The sequence below is a fragment of the Protopterus annectens genome, chromosome 9.part0 (genome assembly GCF_019279795.1).
Source record: "Protopterus annectens isolate FY-2018-M chromosome 9.part0, PAN1.0, whole genome shotgun sequence".
NCBI classification, from domain to species: Eukaryota; Metazoa; Chordata; order Ceratodontiformes; family Protopteridae; genus Protopterus; species Protopterus annectens.
This window is the reverse complement of record NC_056743.1, coordinates 1203761959-1203782507: the sequence shown is the minus strand read 5'-3', so window position 1 is coordinate 1203782507 and position 20549 is coordinate 1203761959. Positions and strand designations below refer to the sequence as shown.

The 20549-nt window shown below is 41.1% G+C and overlaps 1 protein-coding gene across 2 annotated transcripts in view; it reads right to left on the bottom strand.

The window, feature by feature from the left end:
- Window positions 1-20549, bottom strand: part of LOC122811939 (zinc finger protein 692-like) — a 427256-nt gene that overhangs the window by 41150 nt on the left and 365557 nt on the right. For both annotated transcript variants that reach the window (XM_044084123.1, XM_044084124.1), the window contains one exon: window positions 4423-4537. In XM_044084123.1, the coding sequence (XP_043940058.1) occupies window positions 4423-4537 (115 nt within the window). The remainder of the gene's footprint in view (window positions 1-4422; window positions 4538-20549) is intronic.

Below are 20549 nucleotides of genomic sequence, written 5' to 3'. Positions count from 1 at the left end.
AAAGAATTACTACATAGATTGCTTGATAAAATAAGACAGGCCTTGAGAAATATTTTAAAAGAAGAGTTTGAATGCATGACTGGGAAATGGATTTGTGAACTACTAAAGCATCCTACTCAATCTAGGAGGCTTAGGATTTTCACATGGAAGTGTGTACACAGTTTCATACTCCAATGAGGTTGAATAGGATATTCTCAAATGTTGACCCTCTATGCTGGGGAAGTCAGGTACATGAAGTTGAACATATGTTTTTGTCATGTTCTACTTTGAATATTTAAGGTGCCTTTAAACACAAGTACAGAGATTACTAAGAAATGTAATTTACTGGGTTATAAGTGCTTGAAATGCAATAAAAATGAGTAAGATATACTGTCACTACTGATGTTAGTGGCCAAGAAACCTAGAAAAAGAAAACACTAACAAGAGATATAGAACTGAGATGATTTAGATAAAAACGGGGTTGGATTGAAAAAAGCACCACCTGAGGACTAAATACACATCAAGGTGGCTTTATTTTATTTACACTTGTTGGCTGGGGTAGAGCACTGGTTACAACTGATCAATTTCATTCTCAGCCTAGGAACAGTTAAAAGGTAAAACAATGCAAAAAAGCAGATACAATGAGTTTCAAAAACAAATGTACAGAATATACGAAACAATTATATACAAGAGAGTCACAGTGAACTAGACACGGAGGGGGCGAAACGGACATTAGCTGGAGATTGCGACGACAATGAGAGATTGCAGTTGTTGTGGCATACAAGCATTCACTTTCAATATAGCTGAATGAAAATTGTTGCAACTTTTTTATTGTTGCTTTAAGGACCATTTCCTACTCCTGTCTCACATAGTTACACTTGGAATACAACTTTTAAATAGCTGAAATGGAGAAGGCTCATCTTTGGAATATCAGTTCTAGGTAGGTTTGGATATTCTAACATCTAATATATCTTTGAGGGAATAAGGTTTTAATTTCCTCACTATACAATAGTCAAGATAAGGTTTCTGATGCTCTTTTTGTTTTGGTATTTATGTTCTTTTCAATGTCTAAAGTCTATTTTTCCATAGGATTATGGAGTGCTAAATGAGAATGGTGCCCAATGGGAATGTACCCTTGAAGGTGAACCCCATTCAAATTATGTTACTTTTATGGTTAGGCACAAAATGTATTAGCTTGTCATAATATTGTTGCACTAGCCAATAAGGAGTTTTATATACATTAATCATTTTTAAGCTACATTTCATATGTGTTTTCTAACATGCTGCTGAAAGCAAACAAATGACAACTTCATTACAGACAGAAGAAACAGCTTAACCCCCAAAATCTAAGACATGGCCGAAGTAAGGAGTACAAACAAGGCTACGTTATAGGTGTCTATTTTAATACCTGCTCCTCTACCATGAAGGGAGATGCTGAAAAAATGCGAACTTGATGCAAGACCTCTTTGTCAAGGGAAACCTGCTTCTACTTCCACTCTCATTTCAGTGCTTACAAGTATCACTACCCAGGCAGGGAACAGGATAGATTTGTTCTTGATGAAACGGAAGTCCATTATCTCATCCACTATTAGGTATACTCAGTATTCATTAACAAGTGGACCCCAGAAGAGCACTAAAGGCACTACAAAAGGCAGCAAATGCAACTGAATGGGTAAAGTCCCATATTAGAAACTATACGAATGTTCTGAAGTCATACTCTTTGCCATGTTGCAAAGCATTATCATACTGTCAGCCACATCCCTGTGAAGTTATAATGGCCACACCTCCTGCATCCCACTTTGGATATCTAAAAATGTCAAGACAAAATAACTACACTAGAGCAGACAGCCAAATAAGAGTTCACAGGTAAATACTAGATTAGTAGTCTGCAGACTATTACAAGCCTAGCTAATAAGCAGAGACCAGAATCAAACCTTGTATCTGAAGTAAAAGCCATAGCCATTATGCCAAATCCTCCTACTCCATAGGTAAGGAGTTAGCCAATTACCCCCTGTGGTCCACTTTAAACCTAGCTAATTTCCCCACACAGGTGACAAACTCTATACCTCGTATATGTTAGGTAAACACCTTAACCAATATGCCAACCTCAAATCCCAGAGTTCACATATACAACAACAAAAAAAAGATAATAATCAGAAAAAGCAAAGAATTCCAAATCACTGATTTTATTAAAACATTAAAATTCCAAATAGCAGCAGCAAAGCTTTTGAGGTAATCTCCTTCTCAGTGAATAAACTCATTCAGTGTATAAAACAGCAGTTTAAATAGAAAAACCCTTAGATTCCCTATCCTCTGGTCCAAGTTATGCTTGAATTGGGTTAGGGAAGAACTAAAAGCCTGTTCCAGAGAAAGGAAATACTCTGGGAAGCACCTGTTCCTCCAAGGCCTATTTATGTTGGAAAAAGAGGTTTAGGCTCCCTAGATCAGGTAATTCTGATGCTATTTGTTTTGTGAATGTGCAACAGATCCAGCAAAACAAGGAGATCAAGTAGAGATCGCCTATCAGCAGGCTATTGGAAAGGGATTACAGGAATAGGGCTTTGAGACAATCTGGGTATGGCATGTTCACATCCTGTACTTGGTGAGGAACCTCTGTGGATGATCCAGTTGTTGCATATGCCTGATCAGGTCTTCCCACTATACAACTTTTTATGCCTCTCACACGCACCACTGTGGAGCTTCGCACACCCCAACCCTTCAGATGCCCTAAAGTGTAAGTGCACTTGTAGCTTTTTATGCCTGCCCCCTCACTGAGTTCTAACAATACTGCCCTAATGACTAAAGTGTAGCTAGCCATGCCTCTCAGATTTCTTTGTTGCCACTACACCAGTGTATCATATCACTCTTTCTCCATCTATCCTCATAGTTCTAAATGTTTATGCTCCATTCCTTTAAATTCTCCAGTCTGTAGTTTCCAAGCTCAGTTTCCTTAAGGTTTACCAATTAAGTCACCTCATACATTTCCCCTTAACTCTGGACAAAAAGTGCTGCACTCTGTCTTGATCTTATATGCAATAAATGATTACTATACAACTCCAACAGCATGGTATGTATACGGTAGTCATGATAGGTTCATAGATTTTTACTAGGCGAATGACCCCAGAGGGCCTTTTTAAACTTGGCCATGCTTCGTGAATGTATCTGAAAGATGATACTCATAATTTTTTTTTTTTGGTTAGTAAAAGCTTTTCTCACAAAGCACAAGATACTCTGCCTTCTATCTTTCTCAAGTATCTATTATTCATGAATGTAAAATAGCAGTACTTTAAACTAGTACTTTGAGTATCTACAGAAACAATTTAAGTAGATTGTTTTTCAGATCCCCTATTTATTGATTTATTTTACCGAGTTAAGTAGGTAAGTGAACTGTTCCTCAGACCATTGACAACCACAATCCAAGCAATGGACAGGACAAATGCAAAATATGTGGACAGTTTAAACTGGCCAGTTACATTTATGTTGAGTCATTTACTTGTTTAAGCAAGAAAAAGTGGTCACATTACTTTTTTTGAAAAGGCTATACACATTTTAGAATGTCTCCCTATCCATTCAATGTCTTAAATATGGTGATAAGTCTTACATCATTCATACCTTTCTTCCAATCTTCTGTAAAGAACTCACTTATCTATACATTGTAGCTTGCAATAATATGCCATTTGGCCAGTTGCAACAAGCTGTATTAGCTGTAAAAATTCTGAAAGGAAATACAGGAATCCGCAAAAGGCCAGAATGTTGTACACGATGAGGCTCAGATCTGAAGTGTAGAGAGAATCCTTGACTACAATGGGCAGTTCCAAAGGACTAGCAAGCCTGCCTGCTACCTATCATCCAACTCCTGCTGCAGGGAAATGGATGGGCAATTTAGACTATGTCAGCAGGAATAAATAGGTAGTAAGGGGCACTTTCCTAGCTCAGGGATGCTTGGCTTCTGCCCAACAGAATAAATAGGCCAAATGTATGCAGACAGGGAAGTCATCAGCCAGGCTCCTGTGGAGGTGCAAAGAGATTACTCTTAGGTGCAGAGTGTAAACAAATTAGTACTTAAATCACACTCTATATGGGGCTCAACATTGAACAGATTACAAGCAAGGAAAAGTACAATGTGCTATGAAAAACTTGACATATATGCATGTCACTATACTTTAAACCATGCACTGTGTTTTGACCCCTACCTTAAGTCTTGCCCACAGGTCATTTTTTCTGCCCCCCCCCCCAAAGGTGGTATTATGCAACCTTCTATCTTTTTGTCCACTTAATAAAACTAATGTACAATTTTCATGCCCTCCCCCTCTAAATTCACAAGCATGAATTTTTCATGCCTGTTCTTCCCATCAAAATCACCATTTTGCACCCCCAGATGCACATGTTTCTTCCCCTTAAAATTTACTACTATGCAGTCTAGAATGAACCCTTCAGACTTACCACTGTGTAGTTTTTCATGCTCCTTAAGGTGTTTTTTGAAGTTAAAGGACTTCCCACAGTCTGGATGTATGCAGCAGAAGGTCTTCTGGTGAACATGCTGGTACTTGACATGATGCTAAAAGAGGAACAGAAAGTTATTAATCTGAATACTTTGACCTCATGAATCATTCTTTCCACACAAGATGAAACCATACATGCTTCAATGGAGTGGGAAGAGGAGGTTTTAGCTCAACAATTCTCTCCTGAAGTCTAAAATCCCAAAGATGACCAAAAAAAAAGATGAGATGAGCAGGTTTCACTTCGGGTGATCAAGCTGATTTTAACTGCCACGCTATTGGTCAATCAACATTACTCATAGGCTAGACTCTAGCAAAGGTTTGAGTGGGACTGTTCTGCACTTTAAGGACTTTTCTCCCTACAGTTGTGCAACTGTCAATTTAAATTTATATTATATAAGCGACAGATTGATTCTTGGGTATATACTATGCCAACCACCACCAGGACCTTTAATAGCTTAACTGCACAATCCAACCCAAGTGGCCCCTATGCATCATGGGAGTTTATTAGGAGGCAGGAGTGGCCTTAGGTCAACTGGTGCCCTAGGCAAAAGGGCTCCATGGCGCCCCCACCACACCACCTGGTGCCCCCTTCCTGGCCTACCTACACCAAATAAATACTGGAAAAGCACCCCTACTAGAGCAGTGCCCTAGGCGGCCATCTAGTTGGCCTATGCCTAAGGCAGACTATGTTAGGAGGGGGGTAAGTTAGTTTAGAAGTTCTAAAGGTTATGTGAGGAGGATGTTAGTTTGGGCATAATTACTGTCCGTCTATCAGAGACATAGGGGACAGACCAGGGGTGAATTCCCTATTTCTCATCCATTGGTCAAGCTTATTCTTAAAATAGTGTTAGTGATGGCCTTTTTCAACCTAAGGGGAGCCTGTTCTGGAGCATGGGGATCCTCTGAGATACAGCGGTCTCACAGACATGCTCTATGCCACAAGCAAAATTTAAATCCTTGATCTAGTGGTTCTGATGCTGTCCATTTTGCTGAAGTGCAAAAGGTCCATCAGAGCTGGATCAGGGGATGCCTTGTATGCCAGGCATAGATCACCTCAGTAACCTGTAGGAGACAAAGTACAGAGATAGAGCTTTAAGGGGATCTGTATACGACAATGTTTTCATTCCCTGGATTCTTCTGGTAAGGAACCTTTGTGGGGATTTCAACTGTTGCATAGGTTTCATCTGGTACATGCCAAAGGGGACATTATTCAACCCTTAACAGCCACATCGAGGATAAAGTGGCACTATGAATTCCTTGGACTTGGATGCCATGCCCTTATCTGGATGATAAAATGATTTTCTTACTACATTGGCTTCATGTTAAAGGCTAGATCCTTTACTACTAGGTCAATTTTAGGGGTGTCTTATTGATGGAGTAATTAGCCTGGGTGGCTATTTGTTCCAAAATCCATTATAATGCATTTCTTGCCACTGAGTTTTTAATCTGTGACTCGTACCAGCTGTGGGTGCTAGAGCCTCTTGTAAGAGATCTGTGTAGTGGGGGAAAATTTCTGATAGCTCCCAATTTGCAGTCATTTGTGAACATAGCCAATGCCCCTTGGCATTAGCCTTTACCTCCATGAAGTATATGACAAATAGGAGCAGTTCCAGCACTGAGCCTTGAGGTAAACATTGGTGACCAGTCCCTTAGTGGAGATGATCTCACCAATCTTGACTTCCTGGGTCCTGCCTGTGAACCAGCTGGCAATCCAGCAAGTTATGTAGGGGTTTATGCCCAGTTCTGTGAGTCTGTCAACTATACCCAAGTGAGGTATTATACTGAATGCCTTAGCCAGGTTCAGGTAGGAAGTATACACCATTTTCTCCTCATCCACTGCCTTAGTGACCTAAAGTCCACCACAATTACTAAGCAGGACCTTTCCTTGACAAAGCCAAACTGGGTTGGATTCAGGGTCCAAAGGTTGCCTATGTCTTTGACCATTTCCATGAAAATTCATTCCATCACTTTGCATATTACTAGTCAGACTAGTGGTTCTGTAGTTTTTGAGGTTGGTTGATGGCTCACCCTCATGAATATGGAGAATAGTTGCAGTCCTCCAGTCACATTGTTCAAATGCCTGTTTTGTGGCTATAGTTGAAAAGTTAAGTCAGGTATTTATTTTACATTTGTTGACCCGGCTAGTCTAACTGGATATATGTCCATTTTCAGTAGAGGCCCGGGGAGATAAGCTCCGAGGAAGTAAAAATATAGTCACATTATACAAAGATTAATTTGTATGTTACACATTTCAAGAGAAAAAAAGCAGGGAGTAATCACAGTGGTCATTTGTTCATAGAATAGTGTTAAATATACGAATATACTTAATACAAAGCAAATGCAGTTGCAATACAGCATATAAGAAGATAGCAGCTGAGTTAGAGTAAACAGGCTGACAAAGAAGGAAAACAAAATGTAGGTGTTGTAATAATCAGTATAAAAGTTAATAACTAGTCTGCTTAAAGAAATTAAGAGGATGTAAGTAAAAAAAAATTAGGAAGGTCAAGGTCAGTTTGTTAAGAAAAGGAACAAGAATAATTAAGAAGAGAGAGTAGGCAGATCCAAGTAAGAATGGTGGTAGATCAGTCAGGTTTGGTACAGGGGCACAACCAGTGTGTGTTCTGAGAAAAAGTTTGTCTGTTTTTAGAGAGTGATATAGAAGGAATTGAGGAAAGTTCGCTCTGAAGAAGGTTCCAGGATGTTCCAACAGCATTAGAGAAAAGAGAGTCTCCAGCCCTGTTTGACTTACGTTCATCACATAGACTTCTTGTAAATATTTGTAAGGTCTTTAGATTGTTATAGGGGATAATGAGTGTAGATAGTATAGGGGTATTGGATGGTAAAGGGTTTTGTGGGTAATGGTAAGCTGGTGGAATTTAAGCTGATTCTGTAATTCAAGCCATCCTAGTTGCTTCAGGTTAGTACAGTGGTGGGTTCTAAAAGGTTTACCTGTAGTAAATCTGGCTATGCTATTGTAGGCATTTTCCATTTTATTAAGGTTGTTTTTAGAGAGATTAGTGTATATGGGTGAGGCATAGAGGATAGTAGAAATTAGGTGAGTATGAGAAATAGTTATTCTTGCTGCAGGAGAGAGAAAAGGTTTGATCCTGTAGAGAGAGCCCAGTTTTCTATTAACAGATTTTAAAGTATTATTAATATGGGTGTCAAAATTAAGGTTGTTATCTATGGTGATACCAAGTAGTTTGGTAGTTGGGTCTGGGGATATAGGAGTTCTGTTATAGGATGTTACTGTGAAGTCTATTGGGGGGACATACAAGTAGGAGTGAAAAGGAGGAGTTTAGGTTTTTTGGGGTTTAGGAGACAGCATTGAGTAAACCATAGTTCAACTGTGGTAAAGACCTTTTGGGTAAGGGAGTGAAGTTCAGATATTGATGTGGCTGAGCATATGAGTGTCAAATCATCTGCATATTGCATGCATGTAGCTTGGGGGATTGCTAGGTGAACATCATTGATAAATATAGAAAATAGGACAAGTCCTAATATGGACCCTTGGGGGACCCCTATGTTGATGGGTAGATAGAATATTGTGCCACAGCACGGCCTGTTGTCTGTTATCCATATAGGATTGGAACCATTTTATAGCTAATGCATCTAGTGACAGAGATTTAAGGATTTTTATAAGTAACTGGTGATCTACCATATCAAACCTAATCAGGTAATCCTGATAGGTCATATTTTAAGCTATTTAGAAGGCATCCTGAGATACTGTCAGGGCCCACAGAGGCTGCGTTTTTTGGCATTAGTGAGCACCACCAAGACCTCCTCCCTGCTAACAGATCTGGGGGGTATGCTAGTAGGTGTTTCATGGTGGTGGCAGGGGTACTGCAGGTGAAGTTTGTCAGTCAGCAGATTTGCTGCGTCAGTCAGCTCAGTGAAGGTGGCACTGACCATCAGTCTGGCACATTAATGTGTGCTGCATTTCAGCTTATGGACATACCTGTAGAAAGCCTTGTGGATTGTCTTTAGCCTGCAAGTGTCCTGACCTCATAATTGGCCTTGTTGGACTTGCTCCTCCTAGTTTCCTTTTTAGTTTAGAGAGCTCTTATTATGGGGGTTCTTCCTGATTTTAGCCATAACGTTTTTCCTTTTGTTTTATAGCAGAGCAACAAAAAGCTGCAATTTATTGAAAGTCTATTATACTTGCTTAAGGTTTGGATTCCACCAGTTTGGTTTGTTTTTAGTGTTTGTTTTGAGCTTACTTCTTGTAGGTACAGCAGCCTCTATACAGGTATTAACATGGTTGTGCAGCATCTCTGAACAATTCCATACAGGTTACTGTGAATACAGGGTTAGGAGGAGCATTGAATTTTGACTATCAATTAATTGGATGCAGTTTGCTTTGAAATAGTTCCAAAGTGTTACAGGATTTGCTGAGGTTACCAAGTTGATTTTTATTTTAAAGGAGACAGCTTTATTGTCCAACTTCACCACTGAGGAAGCAACACTGGGTGTGTGCAGTGCTCTCCCATATTGGGAGTAAAAGATCAGTATGTTTGAACCTCTAGTAGGTGTGTGTGCATTATCTGGTTAAGGGTATTTGTGTTCATAATGTCCAGGAATCACTGCACCTGCAAGGCCGTGAATTTTTCCCAGTCTACAGAGGGATAGTTAAAACAACCCATGAACAGGGCATTTGTTTAATGGCAAATTTCTCCAGTAGTTCCAGGTATGAGCTGTGGGACTCTTGGGGCAGAGGGCGACATATAGCTTGCTAGGATATGGTATGGGACTTTGTCTATGGTAAAAGACATGTGGATACTCTCCAGGGCATCATCCTATTTAGCCAACCTAGAGGTATACTTGTGGCTAACACAGATCGAAACCTCCACCTTTTGTCCCTCTCTGTGCAGCTGATCATATAAATGTGCGAAAGGCACCAAAGGACCGTCTTGAGTACTTTCTGCAGATTTAAACTACGACTGGGTAATGGCAAGGATGTCTATATTCTCCAGAGTGAGGAGCGCTTGTGTGGGGTTGATTTTCTTGTTTAGACTCTTAACACTGAACAGAAACATCTTCAGATTTGAGTTTTATTTGCTATGTTGGCAGGTTTGTCAACTTGGCAATGCCTAAAAAGGCTCCAAGTGGGTGGATTAAGTTTTAGACAATATTTTGAAGTCTAGTGTTGGTGGTGCTGGGGGACATGTGCAGACCATTCTTTGCAAAGCAATGTGGTTTAACCATGCCTTCTCATGCTAACAAATACTGAATCCACTTGGAAAGACACCAGAAACTAAGCCAATTATTGAAGGAATCATTTTTTTGTTCATTCAGTGGAATCATTCTTTGTGAAGGTAGAATGCTACTTAATGGAAGGCACATATCTGACTTAGGCACATTCCTAGAGATCAACAATATCTCTCTTCATATAGTCCAGGGAGGTACGTCTCCAGTCATTAATGTCCACATGGACTGATGGGATCATACCTGTACTTGTGGTGTAGTGACTTGAATGCATGCATAACCTGGTGCATCCTGCCTCCAGATAAGCAACTAACCATTATCTTCTTGTTCAGTGTGGTGAGTAGGGAATCTGTGTAATGTACAATGGAGTCCTCTAGGACAAGAGCCCTGGGTAATATGTTGGCTTGCCTTCTGGGATTTGCTCTTGGGGATCCACTGCTTTAGAGACTGCTGAGGACAGGTGTTGGCATTTACAGGCTTAGGAGGCCTTTGAGGTTTGGGAAGACTGCTTTACAGTGCCTCAGCATAAGTTGGTCTCTGTGTGTGGTGGACACTGTGGGGGATGTAGTGTGTACATTATTGACCATCTTGTTTGCAAGAGAGAATTTTGCCTCCAGTAAAATAGTATATGTGCATCTCTGGCATACAGTGCTTTAACATGAGACTTAGTACATTATCTCTGGATGTCCACATCAAGCTGGCTACAAAGACATTAAGAAAAAAATCCATATCCATACACACATACAGTAAATCTGGGGGTCGTGACCGACTTGGCCACTAAATGGGGGGGAGGGGTGATACCTTGGAAACATATTTGCATCATTGCAGAAAAGCCATTTCTGATGGGATAAAACTATGACACAAGTGACCCAACTTAGAGGCCTGGGCACTTGCTAGTGTGGGTAAAAGAATGATTTGGCTTAAGCTTGTTTACTTGTCTTTAGGGGAGAGCAGGGGTATGTGCTCAGGGCACATTCTACAGTAGAATCCCTGGTAAACAAAAGTGATCATACAGGAGATGCTTAACTACAAGGGTTAGAGAGACAACTGATCAAGTCACATGGAGGCATGAATGTGCATCATAAAGGCCCACTGCACGTCAATCCCTTGGAAGCTAAAAATCATGCGTACATGAGGCAGGGCCTTAAAGCCCAATCCTCCCGGCAAATAACAGTCTCACTTTAATTCTGCTTGTTCCTCGTGCCCACTGAAGGGATGAGACGCAAGATACTTTCCTAGGGGAATATGGCCAACAATGCAGCCAGGGAGTGCTGATCGTTAGAGGAGGATCAGAGCAAAAAAAATCTTTCCAGGTGGGCTGCAAGGGAAATGCATCCTAAATCGGCAGTGAGAGTAAAATGTATGTAAACAATTCTTCTTTGATTTTTCAAGAAACAGATTATCACATCTCAGAAGTGATCAAAGATAAACTACCCAGCTTGTCAGTGAAAAGAAATATGGTCAATAAACACGGTAAAGCATTGCTCAGCAACCCCACAAAATAATGGTGCATCTTCAATTGAATTCAAGATTGGATATACAAAATCTGGTAGCACAGAGCTATCATACTCCATTTATAGCAAAAAAGCACGGCTTTCATGTAACTGCTTTAATTCTGCAACAAGGCAGCCCATGTCTCACTACAACTATCTGCACTTGAAGCAAGTGCTGTAGTTCATTCACACAAAGCAACCAGAAAAAAAAAAAAACACAGATTAACGTATCACAGGATTGAGTTGCCATTTTTAGTTTGCACTCTTAACTATAATACTGCTGAAATTATCTGTCAATTATGCTTATGAAATGTAGCTTGAAAATTATTTTGTGTTTTGCTTTTCTTTTGTTACAGTTTCTGAATAACCAGACAAGAGCATTCATATTGGACACTAAGGCAAGGAAAGGGCTCTTAAAAGTAAATGTCTAGACAAATCAGAAAAACAAAAAAATAAAGCACAACTGTAGTACAGCAGAGAAACAAGGGTAACTAGGACTGAAACAGTAAATTTAATATGACAGACAATGGGCATAACCCCAAGAAACACAAAGCCAATTACTCTGTCCACAGAAAAAAAAAACAGAAGGTAAAGAACTACAGTTAGGTAGCATGAACAGATATGACACATGAAAGATAGTAGTCCTATATGACATAAAAGTACTAAAAAAGATGTAAAAAAGTGAAGGTGAAGGATGCAAGGGACCATACAAGGCAGTGTTGCTCATCATGGAAACCAAGGAGGATATCAACAGAAGAGGTTGCAGTGCTCAGAAAATCATTTGACAAAGGTGACCTAGAGGGGAGAGGAGGAAAGGAGGTACAGTCCCATCCTGCAAAGGTAGAAGAAAAACAGCATTCATAACTTTATACAATGACCATCTCCTTAAAGCGCATTGTTAACTTTGGAGGAATTTAAAGTAGTTAGAGGTTCAGAAAGTGCAGCCCCTTGCATAGGAATTGAGGAACTTTGCTGAAAAGTAAAAAAATATTTAAATGGATGCCAATTCAGTCTTAAACAATCTTTGTAAAGTTGTCACACAACTGTACGATATCTGGGGACTTCCACGATGGCTGCACATGGAGTAACATCTTAATTTTAGCTTTCCCAGTGTGAAAACATACTCAGAAGAAAGATAGTGAAATCATGTTTTGGGTAAATTTCAGTAAATGGCTAGTAAGTGCACTACCTGAATGCCAGCAAAAAAAAAAAACAGAGAACCTGAAGGAGAATCAACCACAGAAGGTGAGGAAAAAAACACTGACTTGGAAGAGCTCTGCAGCTGTTCAGCAAAAACAGTACAAGCTCCAGCATTGGTGCAAGACACGACTTCCAGCAACCTAGAGGAAAAAAGTCAAACTTACTCAAGAACTGATTAAACTAAACAAAACGTTGATAAGAGTGTATCACCTCAAATGACAAAAGGCTGCATAAAAATGGAAGAAGCTTTAAACGGATACTCAGATGAAGTAATAAAACTGCAAAACTCGAAGGTTGAAATTAAAAGGTTGGCTGAATGAGACTGGTCAAGAAGAGAGGTTTCAAAAAATACAATTAGAGGAAACTGCATACAGGGAAAACCTTAGATTGTCTGCTGTACCACAGAAGCTGGAAGGAACAGACTGCATTAATTTTATGAAAGCACAAATAAGCACCTGGACTGGTATTCCATATTTTTTAATTGAAAGTGCACATTGCGTGTATACTCCAAACCTGGCCATGAGAAAAACTAGACCTTTAACTGTAAAGATGCAATCCTAAGAGCAGAAGGACTGGATTCTGACAAAACTGTGGCAGAAGGACAAATTACTAAAAGTGGGAGACAGAGCGTTTGTAGAAAATCATTACTCACTGTACACCAGGCAGGAGGAAATTTATTCCACTTAGAGAATTTCAAGAAGCAGGCATGAGATTCAAACTGCTACATCCAGCTATCTTCAGAATATTCTTTCCTGGAGGGACAAAATCATTTTTTTTTATGCAGAACATGCTAAGGAGGAAAGACAAAATTTGTCCAACAAAAACAGCTGTGAAACAGGAGATTCTGCTTCTTGTTCTGCTAATAAAGACCACAGAGACTGTGCCAATGAAACCTTTTCCAGTGTTTCAAAGGAAAATGCTTGAGACTAGAATAAGAGTACGTTGGAAAGGAAGCAAAGACGATTTGGGAGATGAAGATAAACAGGAATAAAACAAACAATTCTGAAACTGACAAAAGTGATACTATAAAACAAATTATATTTGTGAAACATGACAGAATGATTATCCTGGAAATATTGGACTTTGACTTTGTTAAACTTGTCATTAATGTTTGGAGGAACACAGAAGAGGGGAGGAGGAAGGAAAGAGTTAACTGCATGTAAAACATATCGCATGGAGGGAGAATTAGAGTAGACAGTACCAAATTGAGATCCCAAGGAAGCGGTGGTTCCCTTATTGGAGGCCTTAGTAAAAATGTACCCCTGAGGAAAGCTTTGCACAATCTGACATTTTTGATCCCATGTCTCCTATGTGGTAGTTCGATATGGCGGATAATTGTATCGTATGGTAGCTGCTGCTGCTCGCCTTCATTAAAAATTTCTGCTAAGAAATCTAAAATTGTACTTACAGGGGCTGTAAAGGGGTCTATGTGATGCTTAGAAGCCCAACAAGAAAACATTTTCCATTTGCTAGCATAAAGCTTTCTAGTTGTTGCCTTATGAGATGAAATTAAAATGTCTCTCACTGCAGTGGATATGTCTGGAAGCCTGGCTAAGACTGGAAGTGGAGCAGCCAAGTTGTCAGTTTGAGGGTTTGGATAGAGAGATGGAGTGTTCCTGACTGATGAATCAGAAGATCAGATACCAGGTCCAAAATCCATGGCTCTTCCCGGAGATGGGGCCATAGGAAGGGAAATGAGATTTGACAAGGCCAATATGAAGCGATGAGCATTCATAGGTTAGTACTAGGCTAACTGCCTTTGTGAGCCATTTTAAGCCTAGCCATTTACCCCATCTGAGAATCAAACCCTGGACCTTGTGTTTGTAAGGTACACACCTTAACCATTATGGCAACCTCCCACCCATTAACCTGCAACTCCACGATTTGGCTTTCTGTAGAACTTTGGGTATTAGTGGAAACTGGGGAAAGGCATACAGGAGTCCCAGGAACCAATCACAAATGAGTGCATCCCTTTGGTGACTCCCCTGGAGGAGGGATAAGGGCAAGGTAGCTGCTGCATTTGGTGCTCATGGACGTGGCAAATAGGTCACAGCAAGGCTGGCCCCACTTGTAAAAAATCTGGTTTGCAATTTGTTTTAGGGACCACTCATGAGGCATTAGAGTTGCTCTGCTCAATTTGTCCACCATCACGCTGGATTTCCCCAGAATATGCTCTGCAATCAGAAAACATTAAGAGGCTGCCCAGTGCCATACTCAGCCTCTCAACACAGGGGGTAGGGATCTGGTTCCGCCTTGTTTGTTGATATACCACGCTACTGACATGGTTTCTCTGTATTGCAATCATCACTGGTGGAAGAGAGTTCTGGAATGCCTGCAACGCCAGAATCACCCCTCTCATCTCTAGGACACTGACGTGCAAGTGGTACTCGTATTCCTGCCATGTCCCTTGGATGGTCTTTCCCAGATAATGCCCCCCCCCCATTCTATCTGGGAAGCATCCACGGTCACTATGGCTACTGGTTGATGGAGAGTGAATGGCCTGCCCAGAGTTACCAGTGTGGATTGAAGCCACCAGCATAGGTCTTTCTTGCAGGAGTCTGTTATGAAGATCTTGTGGGACAAAGGTAGCTCTTGCATACACCACTGAGCGAAGAGTAGCCACTGTAGGATTTTCATATGTAGACATCCTAGAGGTACTAGAGCTATAGCAGCTGCCACAGTGCCCAAGACCTTTAGAACAAACTTTGCCTGTACTTTCTTTCTCAAGAGTAAGATGGACACTTGATGGCGCAGTGTCTGTACCATGTCATGAGGCAGTTTTGCTACCATGTTTTCTGTGTTTAACTCTGCTCCTATGAATGTAATATGCTGTGATGGCAACAAGGCAGATTTTTCAAAATTTATGGTAATGCCCAGTTCCGAGCATAGAGGAATAGTGGTGCTTCTTGCTTTGGTTAGTAGATGCTCGGTGGTGGTTATCAGGAGCCAGTTGTCCAAGTATGGAAACACCTGGAATCCTAGACACCTCAGGTGAGCCGTGACTACCGCCATGCATTTGGTAAACACTCTGGGAGCTGTAGTGACACCAAAGGGCAAAGCTTGGAATTGGTAATGACGGACTCCCAGCCAGAAGTGTAGATGTCTCCTGGATCGCCTATCCATTTTTATGTGGTAGCACGCATCTTGAAGATTGATTGAGCATATCCAATGGTCTTGTCCCAGGAAGGGGAGTATAAACTGCAGTGTCACCATCCAGAACTTTGATTTTTTTTTTTTACATATTTGTTCAGCTTGCTGAGATCCAAGATGGGTCTCCAGTCCCCTGTTTTCTTTGGCATTAAAAGAACCTTGAACAAGTTCTGGATCCGATTTGGTCTGCGGGGACTTCTTGGATGGTGTTTTTTCTTAGCAACCTTTGTATCTCCAGGTTTACTTGATCCCTTTGACAAGGTGAAATGCCTGGGACTGATCTTGTTTGTGGGGGTGGGGTGGTGAAGGGTATGTTGTATCCCCTGGATATTAATGACTGTACCCATTTGTCTTGAGTAATGTCTAGCCAGGCTTTTGGATACAGTGATAGTCTGTCCCCAACTGCCTCCAGAGGTGGACAGGCGGGCCTCCTTTCAGGAGCGCTGGAAGGGTCTGCCAGAAAAAATCTGTCACCCTGATTTTGCGGACCCCCCCCCCTGCCGTGAGGTCGGCATCTTCCATTGTTATTTCCCCTCTGCCTCTGGGGAAGATTCACCATGTTCATCTGGCGAAGCTCTTTGGGATTTATAGAACCACATTTTCCTGCCCTTCTGACCTTTGGGATATGCCTGGTAGGGAGGGGAAAACTTACTCCCACAGCAGACAAGGTTTTGCCTTCTTCTTCGCACCTGGTCAGACTAACTTTTGGCCTGAACAAGGACGAGACGTCAAAAGGAGCGTTAGTGAAGGAAGACTTTAAGGGCTCAGCAAACTCGCAAAGGCGCATCCAGGAATGCCTCCTCAGTGATTCCTGTAGCAGCTGCCCTACTCGCACCATCAGCTGCATAAGAAATGAGATGCATAGAGAAGCTGACTACTGAATTTAAGGTAGCAAGCTGGGCGGTCACCTTGTCTGGAAACCCTACAGGCTGTGGAACCTTTGAGAGAATCACCTAGCTCCTTTAGATCATCTCTCTGAAGTCTGGTAAAATGGATCAAATAGTTCAGCAATCTGAGTGCAAAATCCACTGATGAGAAAGTATGCTTCCCATACCAGTCTATCGTTTGAGATCCCTTATTCAGCGGATGAACAGATGAAGTCTCAGCTAACTTGTTTGCTGCCACCACCACCATAGCATCTACTGAGAGACCTTTGGTTAAGAAGACTTTGTCCAACTGTGCAGTTATAAATTTGTTGGACCTCCTTGGAACATGTTCCATGGATTCTTGAGAGCCCTATGCCTTTCGACTAACAACGTTGAGGAGCTGGTCGAAGAGCGATGACACCCAAGAGGTGGAGGGTTGAGAACGAAATGCCTCCAGGTATACAGACTCATCTTCAGAAGTGGTAAGGGTCTTCCAGCCACCTCTCTGCTTCAGGATCTCTAGGATGGCCAAGAAGGAGACATCCTCAAAGGGACCCTTCTGAATCATCTAAGTCCATATCAGAAGTGATGTACCCCTCAGGGGAGTCTAGAGGTTTCCTCTTACATGTTCTCTTTAGCGTGACCTCCCCAGACGGGTCCTCTGGGGAGGCTTCAGAAGAGAGTAACTCACCCAATGAGGCATCCTGGGGAATCTGTGCTTTACACCTGGGGGGAGGGATGGTAGAGGCGCAGACACCAACATTTCTGGGGAAGTGTGCTTGGATCCGAGAGTGGAGCTGTCAGGGGTGACAGCACACTTCTCATCACCTCAAAGGCGTACCACGACCCAGGTCTGAGGAAGCCTCCAGCTTAGAAGAGCAAGGAAACTCCTCCCGCACCAAGGAGGTGGGCTCAGAGACTGCTGTAGGTGCCGAACTCACCGCGTCAATGCCCAGACAGGCAGATTCGGATCCAACAAGGGTCCAATCAGACTTTCCTCCCCAGACCTGATGGGGGGAGTCGGCTCCCAGACCCTTTGACAGAAAATGGTACCAAAGAGGTCGGAGCAGTAGTCAGGACTGAAAACCATGGGATGAGTCTCGGACCAGACAGTTCGACCACAAACACATCCAAGCAGTCTGGATCCAAAGCCACTTGGGTCGGAGGAGGAACAGAAGGGGCAGTAGCAGTTATCAGTTCCAATTCCTTTTGGGCTGGACTCTAAAGAATCTTGTAAACAAGAAACTTCCCAAACACTGTCTTCCAAGACCACGTGAAAGATCCACCACGAAACCTGCGTTTGAAATATTTATTTAAGCTTCTTTAAACATGCACTTTTCGTCAGATTTAAGTATCCAACTTCATCAGAAACAAAACTTTAAGTTAATAATCTACTAGAGCATTACAGCACCAGGTGATTTCAATGAGATTTGGGTGCTATAAAATGCTCTAGTAGATTATTAACTTAAAGTTTTGTTTCTGATGAAGTTGCATACTTAAATCTGACGAAAAGTGCATGTTTAAAGAGAAGCTTAAATAAATATTTCAAACGCAGGTTTCGTGGTGCATCTTTCACGTGGTCTTGGAAGACGGTGTTTGGGAAGTTTCTTTAGCTGTTTCAAACCATTTTCAAGGCCTCTAAAGAATCTTGGCCAGAACCGAAGTCCTAAGTAACCTTCTGACCACCCATTCCACATAGTCATCCGACAGACTCCTGGAGGATCGAGAGGACAGGGCCGAGGATAGGACACTACCAGCCACCGAATGTAAAATAGGTGACTGAGGAACTGAGGAGACTGGCTCCCAAGGTTGGGGACTAGCTGTGTATATGGCTCCTAGTTGGTTCCAACGAAACTGGTGGAACTGAATGAGTCATCTTCTTGGGCCCGAAAGCCATTGGGTCCAAAGTTGTATCCTTAGTTAGCTTTCTTAGCTCAGAAGCAGGAGCAGAAGCTCTTTTTGTTGACTTGTCAGACATTAGAGATTGGGATGATTTGGAGGAGGTCTGGTTCCCTTCTAGTGCCTCAGCAAATGGAACTTTAAGCAATCCCCTGACTATAAGTTTACTTTTATGTTCCTGCAGGACCCTAGAACTAAACCCATGACAAATGGAACAGGAGTCTTGAAGGTGCACCGTACCTAAACAGTAGACACAACTAATGTGCCAGCAGTTAAAGACATTTTCTGAGAACAGGAATCACACTTTATGAAGCCTGACTGCTTCACTTTTTTCCCTTCCTTGGACATAGTGATAAAACAATAACAAACAGTGCCCAGGAAACTAGATTAATGATAATGATAATAAGGCTACCAAAACTATTAAACACACTACACTATAAAAGGTAGATATAAATCTGCTATTCTAGTTTGTTTTTTTTTTTTTTGTTTTTTTTTACTGGGAAGAGAAATGGGGCTAGAGGAGATGTCTCTAAAACTATCTCCTCTAGCCAGAGGAGATGTCTCTAACTTAAATGACAAAACCTCTTAGGAAGGGAAAGGAAGTAGAAAAAAGGGAGCCCTCTAATTTAAATGAGCTAAAGGAAAGACAGACAAACCCTCTAACGTAAATGGGTTTGTTAAGGATAAAGTTATAGTTTTAGAGAATGGGATAGGGAGATGTAGGCTTAATGAAAGCAATGGCCAGCCACAACAAAATGCAACAAGCAAAAAACTTAGGAATTCACCACAAGCTGAGACCTAGATACACTGCAATTTAGTGAAACAATATTTATACAAATTATTTAGAAATAACAGAATATTCAAAAAGGGATTTCACTTGGCCTGAGCCTAGTGAGAAGCACCCAATCTAGTTTAGTGGCAAACAAGGTCTGGGTTATCTTCCCCAAGCATGATGGGTTAGGGTATAACCTTGAGTCAGTGGAAGCTCGAGATTTAGTAATAGGCCGAGTTGGAACAGATGCTCGGTTCCCAACCCAACCAGCAAGAATGAAGGTGAGAAAACATATCATTAATAACATTTGTGAAACATGACAGAATGATTATCCTAGAAATACTGGACTTTGACTTCAAACTTGTCAATGTTTGGAGGAACAAAGAAAAGAGGAGGAGAAAGGACAGAGTTAACTGCATTCTTAACAGCAATATTTGTATAGTGCAGGATATCTGCATGGTATAAGTAAAACTTCCTCAGCTATTTTCAAGTGTAATTGGGATACTAAAGTAAACGGGCGCCCCTGTTTTTTTTCTCTCTCATTGTTCGGTTTTAAGAAATGTAGGCACTGCAATGTAAAAAAAAAAAAAAAAAAAAAAAAAGAGTCTGTTCAAGAGCATGATACAAGAAAAAAATATGTGCTTTTTCTCATGGTTGCATAGGGGAATGGCTGGATTAAGGCTCTTGGCTTTATCTAGTATTATGCTTCGAGAAAGCAAATATAAAAGCACATTGAATATAATAAAGCTCTCATCTAGCAAATAAATAAATATCATTAGAAGCAACACTGTATCAGACTGTCTCCTTGGAGACATGAGAACCAGAAAAAGAATAATAAAAGCAGAATACTTATTATAATGGCTTTCTTTCAATGGCTAGGAGATTGTGGTTTCTTAAAGCATTCAAGTGTTTTCTCATTCTGGGAGAATAAAGATACGACATCTAGACAGCACTTGGTGGAAGCACAGGCTGTTCCATGTGTCTCAATATGGATAACCTTCCTTTTAAGTTAACCCAAGATTGAGTGTGGCTGTCAGTTTGGGACAATTGTTCCTATTAGGAAGGTAAAACTTCAATATTTGAAGATGTACATACTTGTGTGTTAGCATTTAAGTTAATAGGTTTTTTGGAGAGAGGTGTATTTTTTTTTTTGTTTTCGTTTTGTTTTTGTTGAGGGCTTTTAATAAAACAAAATGTTTTGTAAGATGCGACATGGGCTCAAATGGATATGGCAAGAAACAATTGTATAAAAGGTCAACCTGCCAAACATTAGTGTGCATGTAACACCAGAGCTGGTACTATATACTTAAACTGCTACAAATGTTTGATATTGTAATTTGATCACAGATTTGTACTTGGTCCCATTAAATGGATTATTTTTATCATTCAAAATACCATATTTTTGGGTGCCTCTTCCCAGTCTCTAACCACTATAGTCTGTTCCAGTTCATCTTCTGAGCAGACAGAACAAGGCATACAACCA